The 25,051-nt window shown below is 40.6% G+C and overlaps 2 protein-coding genes and 1 long non-coding RNA gene across 5 annotated transcripts in view; all 3 read right to left on the minus strand.

The window, feature by feature from the left end:
• Positions 1-3,402, minus strand: part of hif1aa (hypoxia inducible factor 1 subunit alpha a) — a 33,665-nt gene extending 30,263 nt beyond the window's left edge. The window contains exon 1 of one of the 2 annotated variants that reach the window (XM_061968843.2): positions 3,114-3,402. In XM_061968843.2, the coding sequence (XP_061824827.1) occupies positions 3,114-3,145 (32 nt within the window). In that variant the 5' untranslated portion in view covers positions 3,146-3,402. The remainder of the gene's footprint in view (positions 1-3,113) is intronic. The other variant, XM_061968844.2, reaches the window with a different exon arrangement.
• Positions 3,403-18,684: 15,282 nt separating this feature from the next.
• Positions 18,685-21,100, minus strand: LOC140678989 (uncharacterized). The gene is made up of 2 exons (XR_012050577.1): positions 20,830-21,100; positions 18,685-20,341 (listed from the first exon to the last, which is right to left on the minus strand). It is a non-coding gene; the product is annotated as an uncharacterized lncRNA (long non-coding RNA).
• A 797-nt stretch (positions 21,101-21,897) lies between these two features.
• Positions 21,898-25,051, minus strand: part of prkcha (protein kinase C, eta, a) — a 48,452-nt gene continuing 45,298 nt past the window's right edge. For both annotated transcript variants that reach the window (XM_061968847.2, XM_061968846.2), the window contains exons 13-14: positions 23,238-23,384; positions 21,898-23,170 (exon numbers count right to left, since the gene is read on the minus strand). In XM_061968847.2, coding sequence (XP_061824831.2) covers positions 23,021-23,170; positions 23,238-23,384 — 297 coding nt within the window. In that variant the 3' untranslated portion in view covers positions 21,898-23,020. The remainder of the gene's footprint in view (positions 23,171-23,237; positions 23,385-25,051) is intronic.

The following is a 25,051-nucleotide window of genomic DNA, read 5'->3' on the forward strand; positions in this document are numbered from 1 at the left end:
TTACTACATGTGATGAACAAAGCAGCTTAAAAGACAAATTAAAGTAATTGGGGAAATAAAGTTATATTGTTGTAGCTTCAAATGATCTGTACTAGCTAGGGATGTAACCATAAACAGTATTAATGATAACCGCGGTAAAACTTCCGACAGTTAGTAATACCGTTTTAAATTAAAATGATCGAAAAACCATGATTGATAACTTGTGCTAGCTCGCTAACTTAAATGCTAACACGAAAACAAGAAACATTAACATATTTCCCCATTACAAAACAACATACCCAAATATAAACTGATCTAAATATATTGCTGTCTGAGCAACTATGCTATTCAATAGTGCACATTGAACCTGCAAGCTTTGCGCTCTTAAAACAGAGTGATCTTTTTATACTCAGAGGAATATGTGACGGTGGTGTTTTTACGGTGTGTTCAAAGGCCGCTGAACATAGTACGCCTCAACGCCCACCAGCAATAATAAATAATAACAGCTTTTATTTGTTACACACTTGTCATTCAAAAACTCTTAAAGTGCTACGGTACAAACCAATACAACATATAAACAGATAAAATACAAAAGACTAAAAAAATGCAAAATAGTGTTTTTTCTAACTGTGTGTATTTATTTTAGTTAGGTTTTTTAAAGAACTATGTCACAAGATTGCAGTATATAAGTATTTTGTCAAAAGTGGATTAAAAAAGCTTACAGGTGAAATGTGATTTAGAAAAAGTTGCAATGTTGACTAATAAAACAAAGCTGTTTTTTCCCCCCTTAAAACTGTCATTGCTCAAAACATAATATTGAATCAAAATCAATGTTTTTTATGAATTATTGACGTATCCAAGGCGCCGATTACCTCACATCAAATATTGTACTTTGAAAAATATTTTTTGTGGAAGATTTTGCATATTTTGTGTGTTTGCCATTAAAAAAACAGTTTTCTTTGACAAAAAGGGCAGAAAACAAACAAAAAAACAACAACTTAGAATTGACAGATAGATCTGAAGTTGATGTAGACTCTAGAGATTTAAGTTTTAAATAAATAATGTATGTATGCCCTGTCACACCATTATCATCATCTCATGACCGAATCAAAAAACTTTTGACACTTTTATACTGAAATAAATACACCTACAACTTATTAAATACCATCCATCCATCCATTTTCTACCGCTTATTCTCTTTGGGGTCGCGGGGGGCGCTGGAGCCTATCTCAGCTACAATCGGACGGAAGGCGGGGTACACCCTGGACAAGTCGCCACCTCATCGCAGGGCCAACACAGATAGACAGACAACTATCACACTCACACACTACGGCCAATTTAGTGTTTGTTGCCAATCAACTTATCCCCAGGTGCATGTCTTTGGAAGTGGGAGGAAGCCGGAGTACCCGGACGGAGCCCACGCAGTCACGGGGAGGACATGCAAACTCCACACAGAAAGATCCCGAGCCCGGGATTGAACCCAAGACTACTCAGGACCTTCGTATTGTGAGGCAAATCCCAAGACTACTCAGGACCTTTGTATTGTGAGGCAGATGCACTAACCCCTCTTCCACCGTGCTGCCCCTCTTATTAAATACAAATATAGAAAAAACTACCAGCAGCGGTAATGTTTAGATCCATGAAGGAAAGAAGAAAGTGAATGAATGTTTATGACTGAATACATTTACATATGCATAAAAATGTGTTTTCTTTTGTATTATTTTTATGAATTAAGTAACGTGTATGACAACCTTTTTCCAACACAATGTAGAATGCGAGATATAACAGGACAATGTATACGTTTATAATTTGTTTTCAAAACGCTTACAAAAAATGGGACCCCATTTTTATGACTTGATGGGGTCCCTGGGTCCCTGAGTAAGTATAAATACTTTTTGAGCAAATTCGACAATACCGCAAAAATAATAACGGTTACAATTTGTCACGATAACCGTAATATAAAAAAAATAATATCGTTACATCTAGAGATGTCGATAAATGCTTTAAAATATAATATCTGAAATTATCGGTATCGTTTTTTTTAATTATCTGTATCAGGTTTTTTTTTTTTTTTTTTTTTTTTAATCAACATAAAAAACACAAGATACACTTACAATTAGTGCACCAACCCAAAAAACCTCTCTCCCCCATTTACACTCAAGGGTTGTTTCTTTCTGTTATTAATATTCTGGTTCCTACATTAAATATCAATATATATCAATACAGTCTGCAAAGGATACAGTCCGTAAGCACACATGATTGTGCGTGCTGCTGGTCCACTAATAGTACTAACCTTTAACAGTTAATTTTACTCATTTTCATTAATTACTAGTTTCTAAGTAACTGTTTTTATATTGTTTTACTTTCTTTTTTATTCATTTATCTTTTTTTTTTATTTTTTTTTTTTAAGGACCTTATCGTCACCATACCTGGTTGTCCAAATTAGGCATAATAATGAGTTAGTTCCACGACTGTATATATCGGTATCAGCAATTAAGAGTTGGACAATATCGGAATATCGGCAAAAAAGCCATTATCGGACATCCCTAGTTACATCCAAAGTTTGTACCAAAGATAGCTGTCCAAATTAACCTACTGCATTGTCCTGCCAGCTCATTGCGGCGTCAATACCAAACGTTACACTTCGCAATAATAACCTACCGACCTAAAATGTTACCAGAAGACGAAGTATATAAACATTTAAAGCAAAAAGCACACAGGAGAATAAGACTGCTCCGTCATTACAACATCAAGCCCAAACAGAAGCTATTAGCGTGATAAAACGTGTCAGGAAAAACCTCAAACGTAGCTTGTGAATACATTGTCATTACAAATATGCCCAGACAAGAGTAGGTTGTAAGAACAGACAAGAGTAGGTTGTAAGAACAACGTTAACAGCAAGAAATGAGTGTTAGAAGCTAGTTAGTTCACATTGATAATGGACTGCTTACGATGCTAGCTAGCGACACTAGCCGCCAGCTAACAAAATAGCGGCGCTAGCTATTATGTACTTATCTTTAAATGCAAGACGGTAAACATGGGAATGCAGTCCTACTAATACTATTAAACCCTTCAAGTTATTTGTAACGACACGGCATGGTTAGCAGTGTGACGCAATCCATCGTCAATGTTACCTTTTCTTTTCAGGTACAATTCCTGTGTCCATTTCAGGACTGAAGGACCAGAGAGTTGCACGTCCCTCGATGATGTGTGTTACGCTTCTGCCGTCGACGGGCAAAGCGCAGATTTCCAGCAATACGAACGTGTAGCTCCTATGTAGCTTTAAATGTAAGTCGCCAGTCGGGATATTTCGCGAGAAAACACGGGTTCCATCCGTTTAGAGGCATGCGATCGGTAGCGTCCGCCACGCCGGAGAGCTGGAAGTGCAAGACGCGGAACATTAGTGAACACTGCACAGTCCCCAGGAGACAGCGGCGGGGACGCGCAGTCACGTGTTTAGTCTGACGTGGGCGCGCTTCGGAAACATACCACGACGGTCAAACTATCTTCTCGTTGTGCATATATGTCTGTTTCACTCTGTTACAACATATTATGGATTTCATACGTTTTATTTCATAAGGTCATACATTTGTGTATTTTACTGTCTTGGTTGAAAACTACGGTATATTCAAATGGTCCAAAAACATTAGTTTTATTCTGAAAATCTGAGTATTAGTGGACATCAGTATACGTAACAATTGTTCATATTTTTTAAGTATGTTGGAGCAAGTGTCCTTTTAGGGGTTGCGGGTGGGGGGGGGGGGGGGGGCTGGAGCCTATCTCAGCTGCATTCGGGCGGAAGGCGGGCTACACCTTGGACAAGTCGCCAACTCATCACAGGGCCGACACAAATATGTTTCCAGTTAATCACAGCACACATAAGGCCTGCTTTTGTATTTCATTTTAATAACAATGGACATGACATTAACAACTTTTGGTTGCTTTTATGCCACATATTATGAATGATAGTGCAAAGATGGATTCCTGCATCTTCAAACATCTTCATCATTTTGTATATTAAAAAAAAGTGGTGGTAGGACAGTGTTTTAAGCGTCATAAACATGACTGTATGACTATTATGGGGAAGAAATATCTCCTATTTTATTGGGCAAAGCAAAAACCATTCACAATTATAGAAGCCAGCTTGCTTTATTCAAGTAATTCGCATTCAAAAGACTGAAAGGCTAGAAACGGATTGTCCCTTACAGAGGACAAAATGCATTGCAAGGTGTAGTTGTTCCCTTTTTTAAAACATGGATTTACCAGAAGGTGTCTTCAAACTACACCAATTATTTACAAAAACAGCAATTTTCTTAAAACTGCACACAGAGTTGATCAATTTCAGTATGTTTTTCATGTATTGCTCCAAATTGCTTTGTTGTGAACACGGAAAAGGAAGACAGCCGCCCTTGCCCTTTGGCCTTAAGCATCCCCTTCGAGCAGTAAGAAAAATACATTAGCAGATTCCTGTTAGTGAGCGCCACACTGCTGGTTAAAAGAAGTCCTCAATTCCAAGCAAAATAAGCATTATATCAATATGTCCATACATAAGAAATGCTATCTTAAAAGTTCATCAGTGTCATAATCTGCAAATAAAACAACAAAGAGGCTTAAAATAGATGGGTTTTCAGGTTTGATCCTTTCACCATCCCCTCCTATTCAGTGAAAAGACATCCTTTGAAAACAAATATGTGAGCTAAAATGACCTGACAACGTGTATGGAGAGTGCAGGGACTTCTGGTTTGGTGACTCTTGACTAGGCAGGTTCCTCTCCTTATCTGACATGTTTGTTTGGTCACTGTGATTCAGCGCTCCGTTTGCAAAAGAAAACAAAAACATCTAAATGACAGTAAATTTACTCCCATTTGACTGTTTTGTCAGTTGGGTTCTTTTGATTCGAACCATTACTGGAGTTCAACTTAGAGATCGACCGATATGGTTTTCTTCAGGGTTGATACCGATAGCGATTATTTGTAATCAAGGAGGCCGATCACCGATATTTGGAGCGGATACATTTACAGTAAAAGTTGTTTTCAGGGCCGATACCGATTATTTATAGCAATGTTAATTTTGTTGCCTAAAAATGTTCGTCTTTGTCAACAGTGTTAATTTTAACAGCAGTTTTTCATTTAGGTTATAGTCATAGGCTTTTCACAAAACATTTTTTTTTAGTTTTAGTCATACTTTAATCATTTAAATTGATTTAGTTTTAGTCGACTAAATAAGACGAAATGTTGCAACAACACATCATCAGTAGGGTAAAACTGACCTGTCACACGACGGTCTAAACCCGGCTCACATTCCTTATTAGTGGGTGAACAATCCAACGCTTGGTGAATTCTGCTTCACGGTACATTTTGTCGACTAAATGAAGTATAAAGGATAACACCTCTTTTTTTTGATTGATTGAAACTTTTATTAGTAGATTTCACAGTGAAGTACATATTCCGTACAATTGACCACTAAACGGTAACACCCGAATAAGTTTTCAACTTGTTTAAGTCGGGGTCCACTTCATCATTGATTCATGATACAGATATATACTATTTTCATAATACAGTCATCACACAAAATAATCATTACAGTATATAAATTGAATTATTTACTTTATTTACAATCCGGAAAGTGTGGGATATGGAGGGGGGGGGGGGGGGGGGGGGGGGGGGTTGGTATCCATAGGTGGATTAATGAACGGGCCTACCGGGCCCAGGCCCAGGGGGCCAGAGGCCCCTTGGGGGCCAGGCCAACTTGGCCCCGCGGCCGCGACGCATGCAAAACTACTTTTGCAAAAATAATAATCTTAGGCCCCAAGGGGCCAGGCCAACTTGGCCCCGCGGCCATGATCCATAGAGGGTCAGAGGCCCCAAGGGACCAGGTCAACTTGGCCCCGCGGCCGCGACCCACAGAGGGCCAGAGGCCCCAAGGGGCCAGGCCAACATGGCCCCGCGGCCATGATCCATAGACGGTCAGAGGCCCCAAGGGGCCAGGTCAACTTGGCCCCGGGGCCACGACCCACAGAGGGTCATAGGCCCCAAAGGGCCAGGCCAACTTGGCCCCGCGGCTGCGACCCACAGAAGGCCAGAGGCCCCAAGGGGCCAGGTCAACTTGGCTCCGCGGCCACGATCCATAGAGGGTAAGAGGCCCCAACGGGCCAGGTCAACTTGGCACCGCGGCCGCGACCCACAGAGGGCCTGAGGCCCCAAGGGGTCAGGCCAACTTGGCCCCGCGGCCACGATCCATAGAGGGCCAGAGGCCCCGAGGGGTCATGCCAACTTGGCCCCGATCCATAGAGGGTCAGAGGCCCCAAGGGGCCAGGCCAACTTGGCCCCGCGGCCACGATCCACAGAGGGCCAGAGGCTCTCAATCATTATTATCAAAGCTAATTCTCAAATTGGATCACACAACCTCACTCACATATTCTTTATCAATTATTAAAGGTTGTTTCTGAATTTTGATCACAGAACTTAATGCAAATATTCTTGATTGATTGGCAAAGCTCATTCTCAAATTTTGATTACACAACCTTACTCTGACAAATTATCATTATCAAAAAGCTCTATCTCGAATTTGGATCACAGAATCTCACTCAAGTATTCTTAGCTGTGCCCCTCCCCCATCGAGTCTTTCATAAACCGGTCTGTTCTTTTAGAATCTCCTCATTTGGTACTTTGAACTCGTGAGTGACTGCTCAAAATTTGGTTTCCTTTCCCTCAGTTCAGACTCAGAGATAATTTGAAATCATTCCACAAGAAGTTTAACGCGCACACACACACGACACACACACACTTGAGTTGAGCATTACTTGGAAATTCTTATATTTTCCATTTTGCTGTTATTATCAGCATCTTCCCATTTTGTCCTTTTCTTTCAAAAAAAGTTTACAGTCTGACATTTGTCACTGCTGTCAGTTAATAACTTTTTGGTCTTTGACCCATTTTGTCATTTTCTCGATTCGATCGTCACTGACCACTCTCTCCTGTCTGGCAGACATCGTTGCTGCCATCATAGCCAGCAAGCTGCCTGCAGATAGCAACATTTTGGTGTCCTTTGTGAAAATATTTAGAAAGTAGACAAAAGTACACAAAGTTGTACAACTATTATCTTTATGATCTTTTTTTTTGTTTGTTTGTTTCTCTGTTACTGTGTGTGGCCAATTAAGCGACTTTTGGCCATACCTGGCTGGTGACATTTAGCGACTTTCTGGTTGTTGTTAAAATTAATAATAGCAACAGTTCTCTTCATCTTAATGCAATTTATTGTGTCTGTCTCTCCACATTTTGCCATTAGGTACTTTGAGCTCTTGTTGGTCAGTCACTCTAAGGTACATTGTTGCTGCCATCATAGCTAGCAAGCTGCCTGCAGATAGCGACATTTTGGTGTCCTTTGAGAAATATTAAGAAAGAAGACAAAAGTACAAGAAAAAAAAAAAAGTACGATTACTATCTTTTTAAAAATTATTTGTTTCACTGTCAGTGTGATTGAGCGACTTTACCGCTAGATTTCGCGTCTTTTGGCCATACCTGGCTAGCGACTGAAAACATCATTTAGCGACTTTTTGGTTGTGAAGATAAGTGGTAAAAGCAGATCTGCCTGTTGGTCTTCCCACATTTTGCCATTTGGTACTTTGCACTCTTGTTGGTCACTCCAAGGCATTTGTCCCTGCCTTCAGCTAGTCACTTGGCTCTTTTGGAATTTATTTCACTGTAATTGGCTCTCTCTTTCTCCTCAGTACAAATCAGTCTGTTCCCTTGCCATTCATCACTGACCACTCCGCTCTCCTGTCTGTCAGACATTGTTGCTGCATGCAGATAGCTTGGGGTCCTTAGGGAAAATATCAGAAGAGAAAAGTACACAATTATCTTAATCATCTTTTTTTATTCACTGTCAGTCCTTCAGTGAGTCCCAGTGTGTTGGCGATTAAGCAACGTTGGCATTCGATTTAGAGACTTTTGGCCATACATGACTGGCGACTCAAAACGTCATCTAGTGACTTTCGCTGTCTGAGTTTAGCATTGATTGGAAATCTGTTATCAGTTCTTATAGAAATCAGCTGATTTCTGCTTTTGACTGTTAATGCTAGATTGCTAGTTTTGAAAATTGCATCACTCACACACACACACACACACACACACACACACACACACACACACACACACACACACACACACACACACACACACACACACACACACACACACACACACACACACACACAGTTGGTTAAGCTGTTGTGATAGGCAAAGAGCCAATGTGCACAGAAAGAAGGGAAATATGGATCATAAACGTCTAAGTGGAGGAGCTAGAAAAAAAATTCAGCAAGAAAAGAAAAAAAAGGAATCAGTTTTACTTGAGAGTGTTCCAAATATCTCCAGCTTCTTCAGTACAAAGACATCTGCTGAAAGCAATTCTATAAATGCTACTGCAAATTCAGCTAAGGTTAGCAATGCACCTGAGCTAGCATGTAGCTCCCAAGATCCTGAGACCACTACAAGTGTACGCACTGAACCAAATGCTTCGGATGCTAATGATTCAACCAACTCAGCAGTAGCCAGTTGCTCGGATGAATGTGAGGTCACTGCACCTCTGGACAGCATAGAAAATGAGTTGAATCTTTCTTCAACACCATCTACAGTGACAACTCTACCTAGTGATCCCGCTAAATGGGCTGATACCCTCACTGAGTCAATGAAGGAAGTTCTTATTCAAAGAGGTGCAAAATCATTTCACAACCGTCACAGCCATTATCCAGCTTCTGTGAGGAACAGTGGGCTAGGAGGCAAAACCCGATGCCTAAACAATTAACATTTTACTTCACACCTGCCCAATGGACAACGAGTACAAAGAGAGTGGATGATGTACTCTCCCTCTACTGGAAATGTTTACTGCTTTGCATGCAAACTGTTTTCCCCAAAAACGCATTCTTTTGTGACAGGCTATTGTGATTGGAAACACTCAGAAAGATTTGGTGAACATGAGCGAAGTGCTGAGCACATAACCTGCATGCAAGCAGTCTTGAACCGCGCCACAGGTGCCACAGTTGATGCAGACCTGTTCAAACAGTTTCAGGCAGAGAGCAGCTATTGGAGGCAGGTGTTACAAAGAGTTGTTGCAGTCATTAAATTCCTTGCAGAAAGGGGCCTTGCATTTAGGGGTAAAAATGAATCGTTAGGGTTTCCTCTCAATGGGAACTACCTTGGTATTCTGGAGGTCCTGGCTGAATTTGATCCCTTTCTAAAGGATCACATCAGAAAATTTGGGCAGATGGGTCGAGGTAATACCTCATATCTGTCCTCCACCATTTGTGAGGAATTCATTGAATTGATGGGTGCAAAAACCAAACAGGCTATAGCAGATGAACTGCAAGCAAGCAAATACTACTCTATCATTGTGGATTCAACCCCAGATGTGGACCAATTGACATTCATATTCCGTTTTGTTAGCAAAGAGGGCAGTGTTGTTGAACGCTTTGTGGGTTTTGAGCCCATTACTAGCCATACAGGTGAAAGTTTGGCTAACTGTGTCATGTCTGTGTTGGAAAATCTAGGGTTAGAGCTGTCAAATTGCAGGGGGCAGGCTTATGATAATGCCAGCAACATGTCAGGGAGGTATAATGGGTTGCAGGCTCACTTAAAGAAAAGCAACCCATTAATACACTATACTCCATGTGCAGCTCACTCTTTGAATTTGGTGGGAGTCAACAGCATTGACAGATGTGGAAATGAAGTCTCTAAGTATTTTGACTTGATTCAGTCTATTTACAACTTCACATCTGCATCCACACACCGATGGGACAGGGTATTTGGCAATTCCAACATAGATCTCACACTTAAAGCTTTATCCAACACGCGTTGGAGTTGCCGTGCAGAATATACCAAAGCACTGTGGCAGAACTACAGTAAAATAAGAGCAGCACTACAGGGTATTTCCACTGATGACACAGAGAAACGAGACACACAAACTGAAGCTGACAGTCTAGTGCGGAAGCTGGATTCACTTGAGATGGCCTTCATGGCAGGCTTTTGGGACACTGTTCTGTCCAGATTTCAGGCCACAAGTCTGCAACTTCAAAAAGCAGACATGGACCTTGGTACAGCAGTTAGATTGCTGGAATCTCTGCGCACCTTTGTTCTCTCCCAAAGAGATCTATTTGATCATTTTGAGCAGAAAGCCTTAAACATGTTGGGTGGCACCCCATCTTACAGGGCTGAACGGACGAAGAAACGTAAAAAGTTTGCTGATGAATCAGCATCCCCAGATGTTGTGCTTGAGGGAAGGCAACTGTTTCAAATAGAGACATTTATTGCCTCTATTGATCAACTGAGTTCAAGCCTTAATCACCGTCTGGAGGCCTACAAACATCTGAACAATTTGTTCAGTGTCCTTTTCTCTTTGGATACAGAGTCCAATGCTTCAGTCCTTCACAAGGCCAAGATTCTCACTGAATCATACTCATCTGACCTCAATGAAAGTCTTGGACAGGAGCTTATACAGTTCAAATCTTGTATACAGCTCAACAACACTGATGAGGAGAGGACCCCTTCAGGACTGCTCAAAACAATAATACATTTTGGACTACAGCCTACGTTTCCTAATACATACATTGCGCTACAGATTTTTCTCACTCTACCGGTCAGTAACTGTGAGGGAGAACGCTCATTCTCTCTTTTGTCAAGAGTCAAAAATGAGCTGCGCACAAGAATGACTCAGAAAAGATTAAATGCGTTATCTCTAATGGCAATTGAGAGTGAGCTGACAAGAGAGTTGGACTTCAATGATGTGGTGGATGATTTTGCGAAATTGAAAGCACGAAAGAAACCCCTTGCTTAAAGATTTCAGTGTGTCCAGCATGTCTAGTCTCTTCTTCTCCTGTCTTTGAGCCATCTCTTGTTTCTCGTCAGCCCAACTCTCGAATTTTGCCTTCATGAGTTTACTCCAGTTGAGTTCAACCTCTCTTTTTGCTTGTGCTGCTGCCTTGAAACCTCTGAAGCTCCTGGCTCTTCTGTAAAATTATTGACCTATTGACTGCGTTCAGTGTGCCCAACTTCTTCAGTCTGTAGTCCACCTTGCCACATTGTCTCTCCATCCCAATGTTGTGCACAGGGGTGCCATCAATGTTACTAGCCTGTTCACTGACAGGGTCCATTGGGAAGGTCTCCTCATCCATCCCATAGTCCATCCTCTGCCTGGCCAGGACAGTCTTCAGATGAGGCAGCATGAGATCTGTCAGCTGCTTCACTTCATCCAAGTATTCGGCAGCCACGTCTGACACTGAGTTCAGGACATGTCCAGTGCCTGTCCAGCCACTATAGCATTCTTGCTGTCTACATCCAGATCCACCATGAAACTCTGTAGCACTTGCTCCATCTTCATATCGGCCTCCGCCAACCGCATCACTTTATTCATGGCACTGCTGAAGCCCAGTGTAGTGTGGGTGCCACAAAAGATCTGCCCTGCTGGTTTTTCCAAGTTGTTCATCTCTGCCAACAGCTTTGAAAAGCCTTTGTTGTGCTCTGTGCTGTCAGTCATATGTGCATCTACAAGTTTATAAACATCCTCCACATTGACTCCTCTGACCGACGCCAGTATTTCGAACCCCATATCCACTTGCATTTCTATGTCCTCAGTGGTCTCTCGGTGAATGGGTAAGACAGGCAGAGGAAATGGGCTATCTTGACCTGCATGCAGCCCTTGTACCATGAACTGGCCTACACCTTTCTTTGTGGTGCTCTCCGATGCATGTGTTATCATTTTACCTTTCTCCTTCTCCTCCTCAAGCTTTCCCACAAAATAGATACAGACTTTGAGCCTCAATTTGCTGCACAGCTGCCGTTATGCCAAAGTGTTTTCCTAAGATATTATTTTATTTTTAATGATAGAAGGGAGGAAAAGGGGGCAAAAATCATGTCCAATTTAGTTTTTTGGGTGGGGTGGGGGGTTTATTTCATGATAGGTACCAACTTCCAATACATAATATCTCTCAAATGACCCAATGCACCATCACTGAAGTGGGCGTAATCATTTTCCAAAATTTTTATTTTTAGGCCATTTATCCCCTCCCCCTACCTGTGTCTGTGTGAAACCTGTGCTTGTCTGTGTGGTATACCTAATAGTGTGTGTGCAGTATGTGCACTCTTCTGTACAGTACAGTGTGCATGTCTGTTCACAGTATACAGTATTTCTTGCATAGTGCGTGCGTGTGTGTGCGCGTGCACGCGCGGTGTTGAGGGGCCAAGACCATGTCAGGCCCAGAGGGCCAAAATTTCTTAATCCGCCCCTGTTGGTATCAACACTTCAGTCATCAACAATTGCATCATCAGAGAAATTGACATTGGAACAGTGTAGGACTGACTTGGTAGGATATGTACAGCAAGTAGTGGACACAGAGAGAGAGATCAGAAATTATAAGAAAAAGTGACTACATTTGATTGTTTACATTTGATGAGGAAGGGAGGGTGTTAGTTTAGGGTTGAAGTTGCCTGGAGGTGTTCTTTTAGTGCAGTTTTGAAGGAGGATAGAGATGCCCTTTCTTTTACACCTGTTAGGAGTGCATTCCATATTATTGATGTGGCATAGAAAGAGAATGAGTTAAGACCTTTGTTAGATCGAAATCTGGGTTTAAAGTGGTTAGTGGAGCTCCCCCTGGTGTTGTGGTTATGGAGGTCAGGAAGTAGTTTGACATGTACTTCAGTATCAGGGAGGTGTAGCGGATTTTATAGACTAGGCTCAGTGCAAGTTGTTTTACTCGGTCCTCCACCCTGAGCCAGCCCACTTTGGAGAAGTGGGTAGGAGTGAGGTGGGATCTGGGGTGGAGGTCTATAAGTAATCTGACTAGCTTGTTCTGGGATGTTTGGAATCTAGATTTGAGGGTTTTGGAGGTGCTAGGGTACCAGGAGGTGCATGCGTAATCGAAAAAGGGTTGAACAAGAGTTCCCGCCAGAATCTTCATGGTGCTTTTATTGACCAGAGAGGAGATTCTATAGAGAAATCTCATTCGTTGGTTGACCTTTTTGATTACCTTGGTTGCCATTCTTAGAAGTTGTTATTGTTGAGGAGCATCTCAAAAACTAAATTCACATCAATACCTGTTTTAGTCAGGGGAAATAGGCTGTTGGCGATAACTACAACAAACATTAACTAAAACAAAAATGAACAGTCATAGTAGTCAAGGGGACGATAACCGATAATTGGAGCCAACATTCATTTACAGTAAAAGTTGTTGACACATGAATAGTGTATGTCAGTAAACAGCTGGACAAGGCTTTCAGTTGTTTTTTTTAACATAATCTTTTAGGAAACGTTGGACCATGTTTTATTAGGCGCTAATGTTGTGGTTCATTTAGAAGCAAACAATATCAGGGATTTCACAAAAAACTTTATTACCTCTGTCTAAGAGTAGCATCAACATTTGCATTTCAAAATATAGGAAATCTCCTGGCAAAATTGGTAGAAAAATGGGATTTCACAATCACAATAACTCGCCCTCCACTCAATTTTATAACAGTATACGGATTTAATATATTGTAAAGTTTCCTTGTGAGGAACTCTTAAAACGTTGTGAAGATTTAAATTGAAAACAATTCTGGGCTCCTTCACGTAGCCTGTAGATGAGACATTTTTCAAGCTGGCTGGCGTAATTTCTTCCTGGATTTTACAGAAAGTATGAGAATGTTTGAGCTACTGCCAGCTCCTCCTTACTGATATAATAATCTCCTATTCAGAATTAGTTATCTTTATTGGCAAAGTATGTTTAAACACACAAGGAATTTGACTGTGCTGTCATTGTTCAATGTAAGAAACAAAACAAAAAACACACCAAGTACGAGAGGGCACAGTAGCATGGCGGGCATCCACGGCGTCAATTGATTTACCGGTACACAAAATTTAGATTATGGCAGGAATATATTGTCTGTCATTTCCATGTCCATCCATCGCTGTCCATTCATCCATCCATCTTCTACCGCTCTGTTGTGTCATTTGTTTGTATCACAGAACTTGAAACTCTGCACATTCTTTTAATAGGCCCACGTTGCAAGTCCTGCTGACGGAGGACGAAAACAAACAAAACGGAACCGGTAAAATGCCGAGAAAGAAGGACAAAAACTAGATTTCCCATCAAAAAAATAAAAGGTTTGAAAGTTAAGCAGAAGACACATACTTTGTTAAAGGAAGAGAAAGGGATATAGTCGAGGGGCACAACCACGAGAGCACTGCAGTGAAAAAAACAAAAAGGCTGGTGAGCAGTGGTTATTATCTACTTCACTCATCATTTGTCTTATAAATCCTGCATGTGATGTTTATAATTTGTATCTGCTGATGTCGTTCTGTTGTAAAATAAATTTAAAACATTTTCAAAAAAAGCCGATGCCGATAAACCTCCAAATGCCAAATATTGGCACCAATAATCGGCCCATTTGATAATGGGTCAATCTCAAGTAAAAATACAAAAACAATCACGACCTTCAGGTTGCAACCAAAAAAAATCAAGCACTTTCATTTGTCCAGGTAATGGATTGAGGAATCAAACCACTTCCATGCAAAGTTATAAATAAAAGATGCTTCAAAAGACCTTTACCGGACATCATCAAAATGCTGGTTGAAATACACTCTTGGAAAAGTTGCTGAATCTTTTCCTCCAGCAAACAACATACCGTAATGACAATTGCGAAGATTTAGCATGTTTTTCTCATTGTCTGCTTGTGTCTGCTGTTGGAACCATCAGTCAATGCGACGATAGGCAGACCTGATTCGATCATGCAGCGCACACACACACACACACACACACACACACACACACACACACACACACACACACACACACACACACACACACACACACACACTGCTGGCAGCCATCAGTTAGTCTCAGTAATGAAATCCGAGACGAGGCTCTTAAATCTTTACCCCCATTTCAACATTTCCAGAGGAAAGATGCCAAACCGGGCCGCATGATGGTAAACAAAACATCGAGCCATTTGATCCACTCTCATTCTTTGAATTGCTGCACACACATCCACCATCACTGTTGATGTGTCCTTTAGAGCAGTGGTTCTCAACCTTTTTTCAGTGATGTACCCCCTGTAAACATTTTTTTAATTCAAGTACCCCCTAATCAGAGCAAAGCATTTTTGGTTGAAAAAAAGAGATAAAGAAGTAAAATACAGCACTATGTCATCAGTTTCTGACTTATTAAATTGTATACCAGTACAAAATATTGCTCATTTGTAGTGGTCTTTCTTGAACTATTTGGAAAAAAAGATAAAAATAACTAAAAACTTGTTGAAAAATAAACAAGTGATTCAATTATAAATAAAGATTTCTACACATAGAAGTAATTATCAACGTAAAGTGCCCTCTTTGGGGATTGTAACAGAGATCCATCTAGATTCATGAACTTAATTCTAAACATTTATTCACAAAAATAGAAATCTTTAACATCAATATTTATGGAACATGTCCACAAAAAATCTAGCTGTCAACACTGAATATTGCATTGTTGCATTTCTTTTCACAGTTCTTTTTGACAGACATTTTAGTGAGAAACCTGAGCTTGTGCTTCACTGAGTTTATGAGCTTACATTCATATTTTGTTGAAGTATTATTCAATAAATATATTTCTAAAGGATTTTTTAATTGTTGCTATTTTTAGAATATTAAAAAAAATCTCACGTACCCCTTGGCATACCTTCAAGTACCCCCAGGGGTACGCGTACCCCCATTTGAGAACCACTGCTTTAGAGCAATACTTGCAGTGTTGGGAGTAACGCGTTACTGTAACGCCGTTAGTTTCGGCGGTAACTAGTAATCTAACGCGTTATTTTTTATATTCAGTAACTCAGTTACCGTTACTACATGATGCGTTACTGCGTTATTTTACGTTATTTTTTATGTAGTGTCGGCTAGAAACTGAGGATCTGAGTGTGTTTTATTCCAGCGAAGCAGAGACGTGCTTCTGATTCTTCCTCTGCTCTCTCTGTGTGCGTGTGTGTGTGTCAGGGTGTGGGAAGGGGAGGGGAGGGGAGGGGGGTGCGCAGTACAACGTAAACCGTTGGCCAACAAAAAAGTAACCACAGAACACTATACGACTATACGGTATAGTGTTCTGTGGTTACTTTTTGGTTGGCCAAGCGGACGTGACGACAGGCTGTCCTCACTCAGATCCGCACGGACCTGGAGGGGGCGTGCCTTAAGTCCGGCTGGAAATCGGGAGAAATTTGGAGAATTGTTGTCCCAGGGAGAGGCACTGAAATTCGGGAGGGTTGGCAAGTATGAGATATTCTCACTTCTTTTCTTTTGTCGAGCACAAAGAAAATAACATTTTAGTTGAATGTATGTTGTGTCTTGGATCAAAGATCCCGTCTACTGCCCAAAACAACAATTCAAATCTGCCTGGTTAGGCTCTGTGTATGTCACGTGTGCCTTCCTTAGGTGAAGCCAGGTTTACAGCTATGTTGTTGATTGATTGATTGCAACTTTTATTAGTAGATTCCGTACAATTGACCACTAAATGGTAACACCCAAATAAGTTTTTTAACTTGTTTAAGTCGGGGTCCACTTAAATTGATTCATGATACAGATATATACTATCAAATATATACTAACATCATAATACAGTCATCACACAAGATAATCATCAGGGTATATACATTGAATTATTTACATTATTTACAATCCGGGGTGTGGGATATGGAGGGGGGGGGTTAGGTTTGGTTGGTATCAACACTTCAGTCATCAACAATTAAATTGGCCCTAGTGTGTGGATGTGAGTGTGAATGTTGTCTGTCTATCTGTGTTGGCCCTGCGATGAGGTGGCGACTTGTCCAGGGTGTACCCCGCCTTCCGCCCGATTGTAGCTGAGATAGGCTCCAGCGCCCCCCGCGACCCCAAAGGGAATAAGCGGTAGAAAATGGATGGATGGACAATCCGGGGTGTGGGATATGGAGGGGGGGGGGGGGGTTAGGTTTGGTTGGTATCAACACTTCAGTCATCAACAATTGCATCATCAGAGAAATGGACATTGAAACAGTGTAGGACTGACTTGGTAGGATATGTACAGCAAGTAGTGGACACAGAGAGAGAGATCAGAAAGTATAAGAAAAAGTGTCTACATTAGATTATTTACAATCCGAAGAGGTATTATGTGGAAGGGAGGGTGTTAGTTTAGGGTTGTAGTTGCCTGGAGGTGTTCTTTTAGTGCGGTTTTGAAGGAGGATAGAGATGCCCTTTCTTTTACACCTGTTGGGAGTGCATTTCATATTGATGTGGCATAGAAAGAGAATGAGTTAGGACCTTTATTAGTTCGGAATCTGGGTTTAACATGGTTAGTGTTAGTGTTATTATGCTGTTTGTTACTTATGTATGTTATGTTGCAGCTATTTAAAATAGTTTTGTCAATTTGTTCTGGCCTGAAATAAATTGGCCCTTTGAAACATATCTTTGTCTTTGTGTGTTGTATGTAGAGCACATTGCTTAGCAGAGTTCAGTGATGCAAATGCATGTCAAGTTGATCAACAGATTGTATTATTCTCCAGTGCAATAACAGTACTGACATGAAGGCTAAAAGGGCATTAATGGGAGCTTTAAAAAAAAAAAAAAAAAGAGTAGAAGAAGTAACTAGTTACTTTTCACAGTAACGCATTACTTTTTGGTGTAAGTAACTGAGTTAGTAACTGAGTTACTTTGGAAATAAAGTAACTAGTAACTGTAACTAGTTACTGTTTTTCAGTAACTAACCCAACACTGAATACTTGTGATAAAATGTATTTCAAGACGTGCCTCCGAGTGAAGTCGTATAGTTAGTAGATAAACAATGTTTCTTTAATGCTTAGAGTGTGCCTATTCTACATTTGCAACATTTCAGACTCATGTATCGGTTTAAAATGCACTCGATCAAAATCATGTGTACGTTGCTCAGTAATGTTTTTCGCTTTTTCTTGAAAATGGCTGACAAAAAGTGTGTTCTGTGTGTGATAACTCTTTTTGTAAACTGTCGCAAGGCAGAAAATGTAAGATTTTTGTTTTGGAGTGGTGCTAAAGGCATACTTCACGGTTACTGCCACTATGATCTCGCCACTTTACAGATAGCTGTTTTGAATACAAAGCACAGTTTGAGGCCATATTCTTCATAATTAATCCAATTCTTTTTTTCTGACAATCATTCGCATTTAACCGGTTGAGGTGTCTCTTTGCAGCTCTGAGTAAGCATAAGATGTTGATTTTGAGCATGTTGGCCAAGAGGAGAAGAATGCAGATTTACCATGTATAAAACTTGAGATTTATGGGACAATCTAACTAAAAGGAAACTTACCACAGTGGGATCTAATATAATTTCAAAAGCCACTTAAATGAGCTGGGTAGGGCCCCTTTAAAGATATCCTTAAAATTCACAAAGAAATTTGACCCTATTGACAGAAAATGCATCCAAAATTTGACATGCAGTATATTAATATTGCGTCCACTTTAAACGTGTCAATCTTTTCAAAACGACTTCTGCCTAAAACACACATATCAACTACGAATCATACTTTGTTTTTAACTCTTAAAAAGACACGTTTGTTTACATAGCTCCAGTTCTATACCAATAAGAACCATTTCTATAAAATACATTTGCTAATTATTAGGACCTGAGATGAGTCATTGATTAGGATTTTCACGATTTATTTTATTCCAATAGTGTCACATTTAAAACAAAAAAAGTACACCCAAAGGTAAGCTCACAAGATTTATTGCCAAGAAGCATTGTTACAACAAACACACATTGCTTTGCTTTTTCGTGCACAATTTATTTCAGTAACAGACAAATGTAAGAAATTAAGAATTTTGCTGCATGCATTGAATGGGAAAAAATAGTGCCATCTGGTGGACAAATTATTCAAACATACGGGTATTAGTTGAACATAAACATAGAATCAAAATCATTCCTTTTTTATCGTGAGAACTAAATGTGTCAGTTGTGTGTAGAGTTGCCACTTTAGGCTAATTTAGGGAACAGAGATGACATTTGTAAAACGCTATAAAAAAAAAATGTCCCCTGGAAAATATGTATTTAATGAATAGCACAAAATGTCTCAAAGGGGATCTTTTAAGAGTTAGAGTGTTCTAAATTGTGCTAGTGCCAATATACCACTTATTACCCCAGGGTGTGTGTGTGTGTGCGTGTGTGAGACCCCCAATATTAAAAGGTAATCATGTTCCATTAAAGGCCATGGTATGATGCAAATTGTGGTGTAAATGTAAAGGCTGGTTAGCAATTTGACATACTTTGTTTCCAAAATGTTGTCAAAGCATAACTGAGTTAGACAAAGTTGTACAATTGGCACACTGACGTGAATACCAGATGCAGACTTCCTCGCTTTAACTAAAGGAAGTACAAGTATGTTCTTCAAGGCAGGTGAAGTCTTTGAGACTTTTGAGACATTTGTGATTAAAGGCTATATAAGTCAACTTTGATTGATTGATTAAAGTGCAGGGTGTGTATGTCCAAGTTCATCATAGGGCAGCAGCCACATTGTTTTAAGAGTCCTCCCTTGATAAAGATTACTCTCCTTTTCCCCCATCCTAAAATATATAGCATTTTTATTACCTGGAAGAGAGACACTGCCTCCAAACGTCCTTCACCTCTCTATATCTTCCTATTTCGCTCAACGTCGATGGTCGTTGCGTAATGCAGTTTCCTGTTTACTCTTCACTGGCTCCCACTAAACTCACCAGATGATCAGCCAGTTTCTTTTGGCCTGGACTGCAAAGAAAAGGCAAATGTTTCAACTCCTTTATGCTTCTTTGGCATATAATTTATTTCCTGATGTACAGGTTTGAAAAAAGCTCTGTCGTCTTCTAATAGGTTGCAAAACATCTTTTGTTTTGTTTGTTGAGGCAAAGTGTAATATAACAACAAAACGATGGCTGTTACTTTGGAAATAACTTAGTATGACTCTGCCAAATGCCACACGAGCATTATTCCTTTGTGACCACTGTGTAGTATGATGCAATCTCCAAAATCTCCCAAACTTCAAAGTCGCTATGAATCACCACTAAGCTTTCAGCCCAAATGAAACGCTTCATCATCCTCAACATGCAGCAAGGATTTAGATGGCAGACATGATTTTGCTACGCTGTGATGGTCACATTTTGAGTTTAAGTGCAGGCATATATATATACTATATATACATATATATATATACACACATATATATATATATATATATACATATATACATACATATATGTAGCTGAGATAGGCTCCAGCGCCCCCCGCGACCCCAAAGGGAATAAGCGGCAGAAAATGGATGGATGGATATATATATATATATATATATATATATATGTATGCATGGAGGTGGGGCTGGGTACTACGGCTTCCTCCCACCTCCAAAGGCATGCACCTGGGGTTAGGCTGATTGGCAACACTAAATTGGCCCTAGTGTGTGAATGTGAGTGTGAATGTTGTCTGTCTATCTGTGTTGGCCCTGCGATGAAGTGGCGACTTGTACAGGGTGTACCCTGCCCTACCCCCAAATGAAGCTAGGATAGGCTCTAGCCACACCTGCGACCCTGAGAGGGACAAGCGGTGGAAATATACACACACACACACACACACACACACATCTCCATCCATCCATCCATTTTCTACCGCTTGTCCCTTTTGGGGTCGCGGGGGGTGCTGGAGCCTATCTCAGCTGCATTTGGGCGGAAGGCGGGGTACACCCTGGACAAGTCGCCACCTCATCGCAGGGCCAACACAGATAGACAGACAACATTCACACACTAGGGCCAATTTAGTGCTGCCAATCAACCAATCCCCAGGTGCATGTCTTTGGAGGTGGGAGGAAGCCGGAGTACCCGGAGGGAACCCACGCAGTCACGGGAAACATTCATGAAGTTTGGTTCTTTTATGAATTTATTATGGGTCTACTGAAAATGTGACCAAATCTGCTGGGTCAAAAGTATACATACAGCAATGTTATATTTGGTTACATGTCCCTTGGCAAGTTTCACTGCAATAAGGCGCTTTTGGTAGCCATTCACAAGCTTCTGGCAAGCTTCTGGTTAAATTTTTGACCACTCCTCTTGACAAAATTGGTGCAGTTCAGGTAATTTCTTGGTTTTCTGACATGGACTTGTTTCTTCAGCATTGTCCACACGTTTAAGTCAGGACTTTGGGAAGGCCATTCCAAAACCTTAATTCTAGCCTGATTTAGCATTCCTTTACCACTTTTGACGTACGTTTGGGGTCATTGTCCTGTTGGAACACCCAACTGCGCCCAAGACCCAACCTTCGGGCTGATGATTTTAGGTTGTACTGAAGAATTTGGAGGTAATCCTCCTTTTTTATTGTCTCATTTACTCTCTGTAAAGCACCAGTTCCATTGGCAGCAAAACAGGCCCAGAGCATAATACTAACACCACAATGCTTGACGGTAGGAATGGTGTTCCTGGGATTAAAGGCCTCATCTTTTATCCTCCAAACATATTGCTGGGTATTGTGGCCAAACAGCTCAATTTTTGTTTCATCTGACCACAGAACTTTCCTCCAGAAGGTCTTATCTTTGTCCATGTGATGTCAGATGAAACAAAAATTGAGCTGTTTGGCCACAATACCCAGTAATATGTTTGGAGGAGAAAAGGTGAGGCCTTAAATCACAGGAACACCATGCCTACCGTCAAGCATGGTGGTGGTAGTATTATACTCTGGGCCTGTTTTGCTGCTGATTGAACTGGTGCTTTACAGAGAGTAAATGAGACAATGAAAAAGGAGGATTACCTCCAAATTCTTCAGGACAACTTAAAATCATCAGCCCGGAGGTTAAGTCTTGGACGCAGTTGGGTGTTCCAACAGGACAATGACCCCAAACACACGTCAAAAGTGGTAAATAAATAGCTAAATCAGGCTACAATTAAGGCTTTGGATTGGCCTTCCCAAAGTCATGACTTAAACGTGTGGACAATGCTGAAGAAACAAGTCCATGTCAGAAAACCAAGAAATTAAGCTGAACTGCACCAATTTTGTCAGGGAGTGGTTTTAAAAATGTAAGTTCCAAAAGTGCCAGAAAACAGCCTTTTGGGGGGAAAAAAACAGAAATCTACTTATTAACATGTTAACTTCAGTTATAGCAAAGGCAATATAAATCGATTTTAGTTCATACAGTGAGTGAGTAAAAATAAATATAAATATGCTCCAAAAAATGTTATGGGGTTAGCGGATATACATGTACAGAATTTAGAAATACATTTCCTTTTAAAATGATATTTCTGACAATCTTTACCCTCTTTCTTCTGATATTTACAGCGAGAAGAGACCCATTCATAAAAAAAACTATTCTATTGCACTTATCCTGCTCAGAGTCGCAGTGGAAAAGCCGGAGCCTATCCCAACTGACTTTAGCAATGGAGTGGTTGCAGTCATTGACAGAGCACATAGGAACAACCGTTCATTCCCATTCACACTGTTAGTGGGAACTGAACAACTCCCTGCTGTTTCCGAGGAGCCAGCTGAGTGAACCACCACATTATCAATCGCATAAAAGATGCATTTGTTAATTAATTGTCCAGCATATGATTGATTGTGTTCCTTTGATCAATATGTTGAATAGTGATAATCAAAAGGCCCATACGATTATATTGACATCCTGGGACTTAATTGGGGGTACTTATTAGCTTAGTATTTGTGTATCACTGAGAAATTATTACACACACTCCACAAGTCAGTTGTTCTGGCATTCGAACTGGAAGCTTTCTGGGAATCACAGGCAGTCCGGTCAAAATGGAAGCACAATAAACAGACTCATGCCATACAACGTCAACCATAAAATGGTAAGCTGCTTTAACAGTGTGACAAGAGCAGTGGATAAAAAAAATAGTACCAACTTTATACAAACAGCTCGATGGAATGCAACCTATCACGCCATATTGTAGTCCAAACCAAAAGCCTTTGAGAGTGTGTCCCGAGTCATATTTCTTGACAAACACATATTTGAACAAGACCACTCTCACATCTGTGAGGAATGTGACAGTCATACTGTACCGCCGAGACTGTCTCAGACAAAGATTAGTTCGCCAGCATGTCAGGCGCCGTGTATGAAAAGTCTTCAAACTCCTCCTGATTGAGGACAGCGATATGGGGGTTGTCAATGGGCGTGAGTTTGGGTGTTTCCTTTGTAAAGTCTGGGTCAAAATTGTTGACGTCCTGTGGTGCTTTCTGTAAGGGACAGCAAGTCGAGGTGAGATTATTGTTATTAAACATGGATGATATTTACGTGACATACTATTTTAGGCTTGAACGGTGGCTCAATCTCTCTGCGATTGAGTCTCTCCCAATCGATGTTTTCGAAAAAGGCGTGGACCATCACAGCATGTTCTCCACCCTCTGATGCCACACAACCAAGGCGCTGTTTGGGGTCTTTGGTCAGTAGCTGTAACAAAAATGGAACAATTTACTAACATGCCCCACAGAAACCCTCTAAAATAAACAAATCAAAGCAACATTTTAAACTGGAATAAAAGTATCTGTTCCAGTAGACCACAGGTTCTTCAGCCTCCTTGATCTGGCTCCCTTGAGAGATTCTTTTTTAACACCGAAGAGAGGAAAATGTGCATTTTTGAGTTCAATAAATTAGATTGTCTGTGAGGCCATGAATGTGTAAAGGCTGAATCCTGACTGGTTATTGGATGAGTGCGGGAAAAACATGTAGAGGGGAGGGGAACCTGTGTGTGAGAGACGTCGGCTTTGGAGTGCTTAACCCCGCGATAAGCTAACAATGAATACATCCCAAAAAAAAAAATTGTTTTATTCTGCACAGGCAGATTCCTTTGCCTGTGAAATAAAAAAAATCTCACCTTTGAAAAGTTTATAGGCTGTGTTATGATTTGCGGCTCCATACTTTTCTTCAAAACGGCTTTTTTGATAGCAAAGGTTGTGCATCCCTGAACAAGACTCCATTTAAATTTCTCACAAAAAGTTAGGGATATTTTGCTTTTGGGGGAAATTTTCAGATGGACCTAAAATGCACTATAACCTTTACAGGTGAACCAAATTTGATCTTCTCTAAACTGTTTATGCACCTGACCAAATTCACAACAGGTGTGTGATCCTTGAATGGACCAAACTATTTCCTGGTTTAATTAGAATTGTTATTTAAACAGTCCTCTTCATCATGCTGTTAACATTTTGATTCGATTCATCATGAAACCAAGACCACACCTAACAGTTGATCAACAGTACCTCACTATTGTGAGGCTTCAAACAGGATGTTCTCAAGTGGGCACTGATCTTAAGAGTGTCATAAAGTATGATCCGCATGTTGCTTAGAGACACAGAGACTGGATGAGTCACACAATGCTTTTCTGTATGCATTTAAAAAAGGGTTATATTGCATTTTAGGTTTATCCAAACTTTCCCCCATGGTAGCTAAACATCCCAAACGGTTTGTGAGTAGTGTGTGTAGCTGATCACGCCACAATTTAAAGTAATGTTTAAAATGGAGCCCTTCCAAGATGTTATTCAGTAAGTCCTTACCTTCCCACTCACTAAAACACACCTTGATATGTTTCTGGCACATCCTACACTGCACCAGCTAGGCAAAGGTCAACATAGTACAAGAGGCTTCCAGGTGTTTTTACACAATGAAACAATAAAAGCATAAATGACGTGCCCCCACAGATGAAAGAGCGTTGCAAGTAGTAAGACTTTAAAAATGTTGTTTTGACTTGCCTTCAGCTCTGTCATGATCAAAAGATAATATGCACATCTTCAGGCTGGCAATGGCATTTAGACAAAGCCAACACAACTAACAAGACTACAATTCCTGAGTGACAGTAGCCAGATAAGGCCAAAGCTGCCATAAAGATGGAATGGGGTTACTGTACCAGCCTCAGTGCCATTATTTGCTAAATTTACAGGGAAGGTCGTTAAAAAAAAATTGAAAAAGGGGAAAAATGGTATGCCATGCTCTAAAAAGATACCAAACCCTCACATGTATGATAAACAGGCTCTCAGAAACGTATAATTCGACTTTTCCACTATAAAGTAGCAGCTCAGGTCTACTCATTACATTTGAGGCGGTCAGTTTTCCACAAACTC

The sequence above is a fragment of the Nerophis lumbriciformis genome, linkage group LG08 (genome assembly GCF_033978685.3).
Source record: "Nerophis lumbriciformis linkage group LG08, RoL_Nlum_v2.1, whole genome shotgun sequence".
In the NCBI taxonomy this organism is placed as follows: Eukaryota; Metazoa; Chordata; class Actinopteri; order Syngnathiformes; family Syngnathidae; genus Nerophis; species Nerophis lumbriciformis.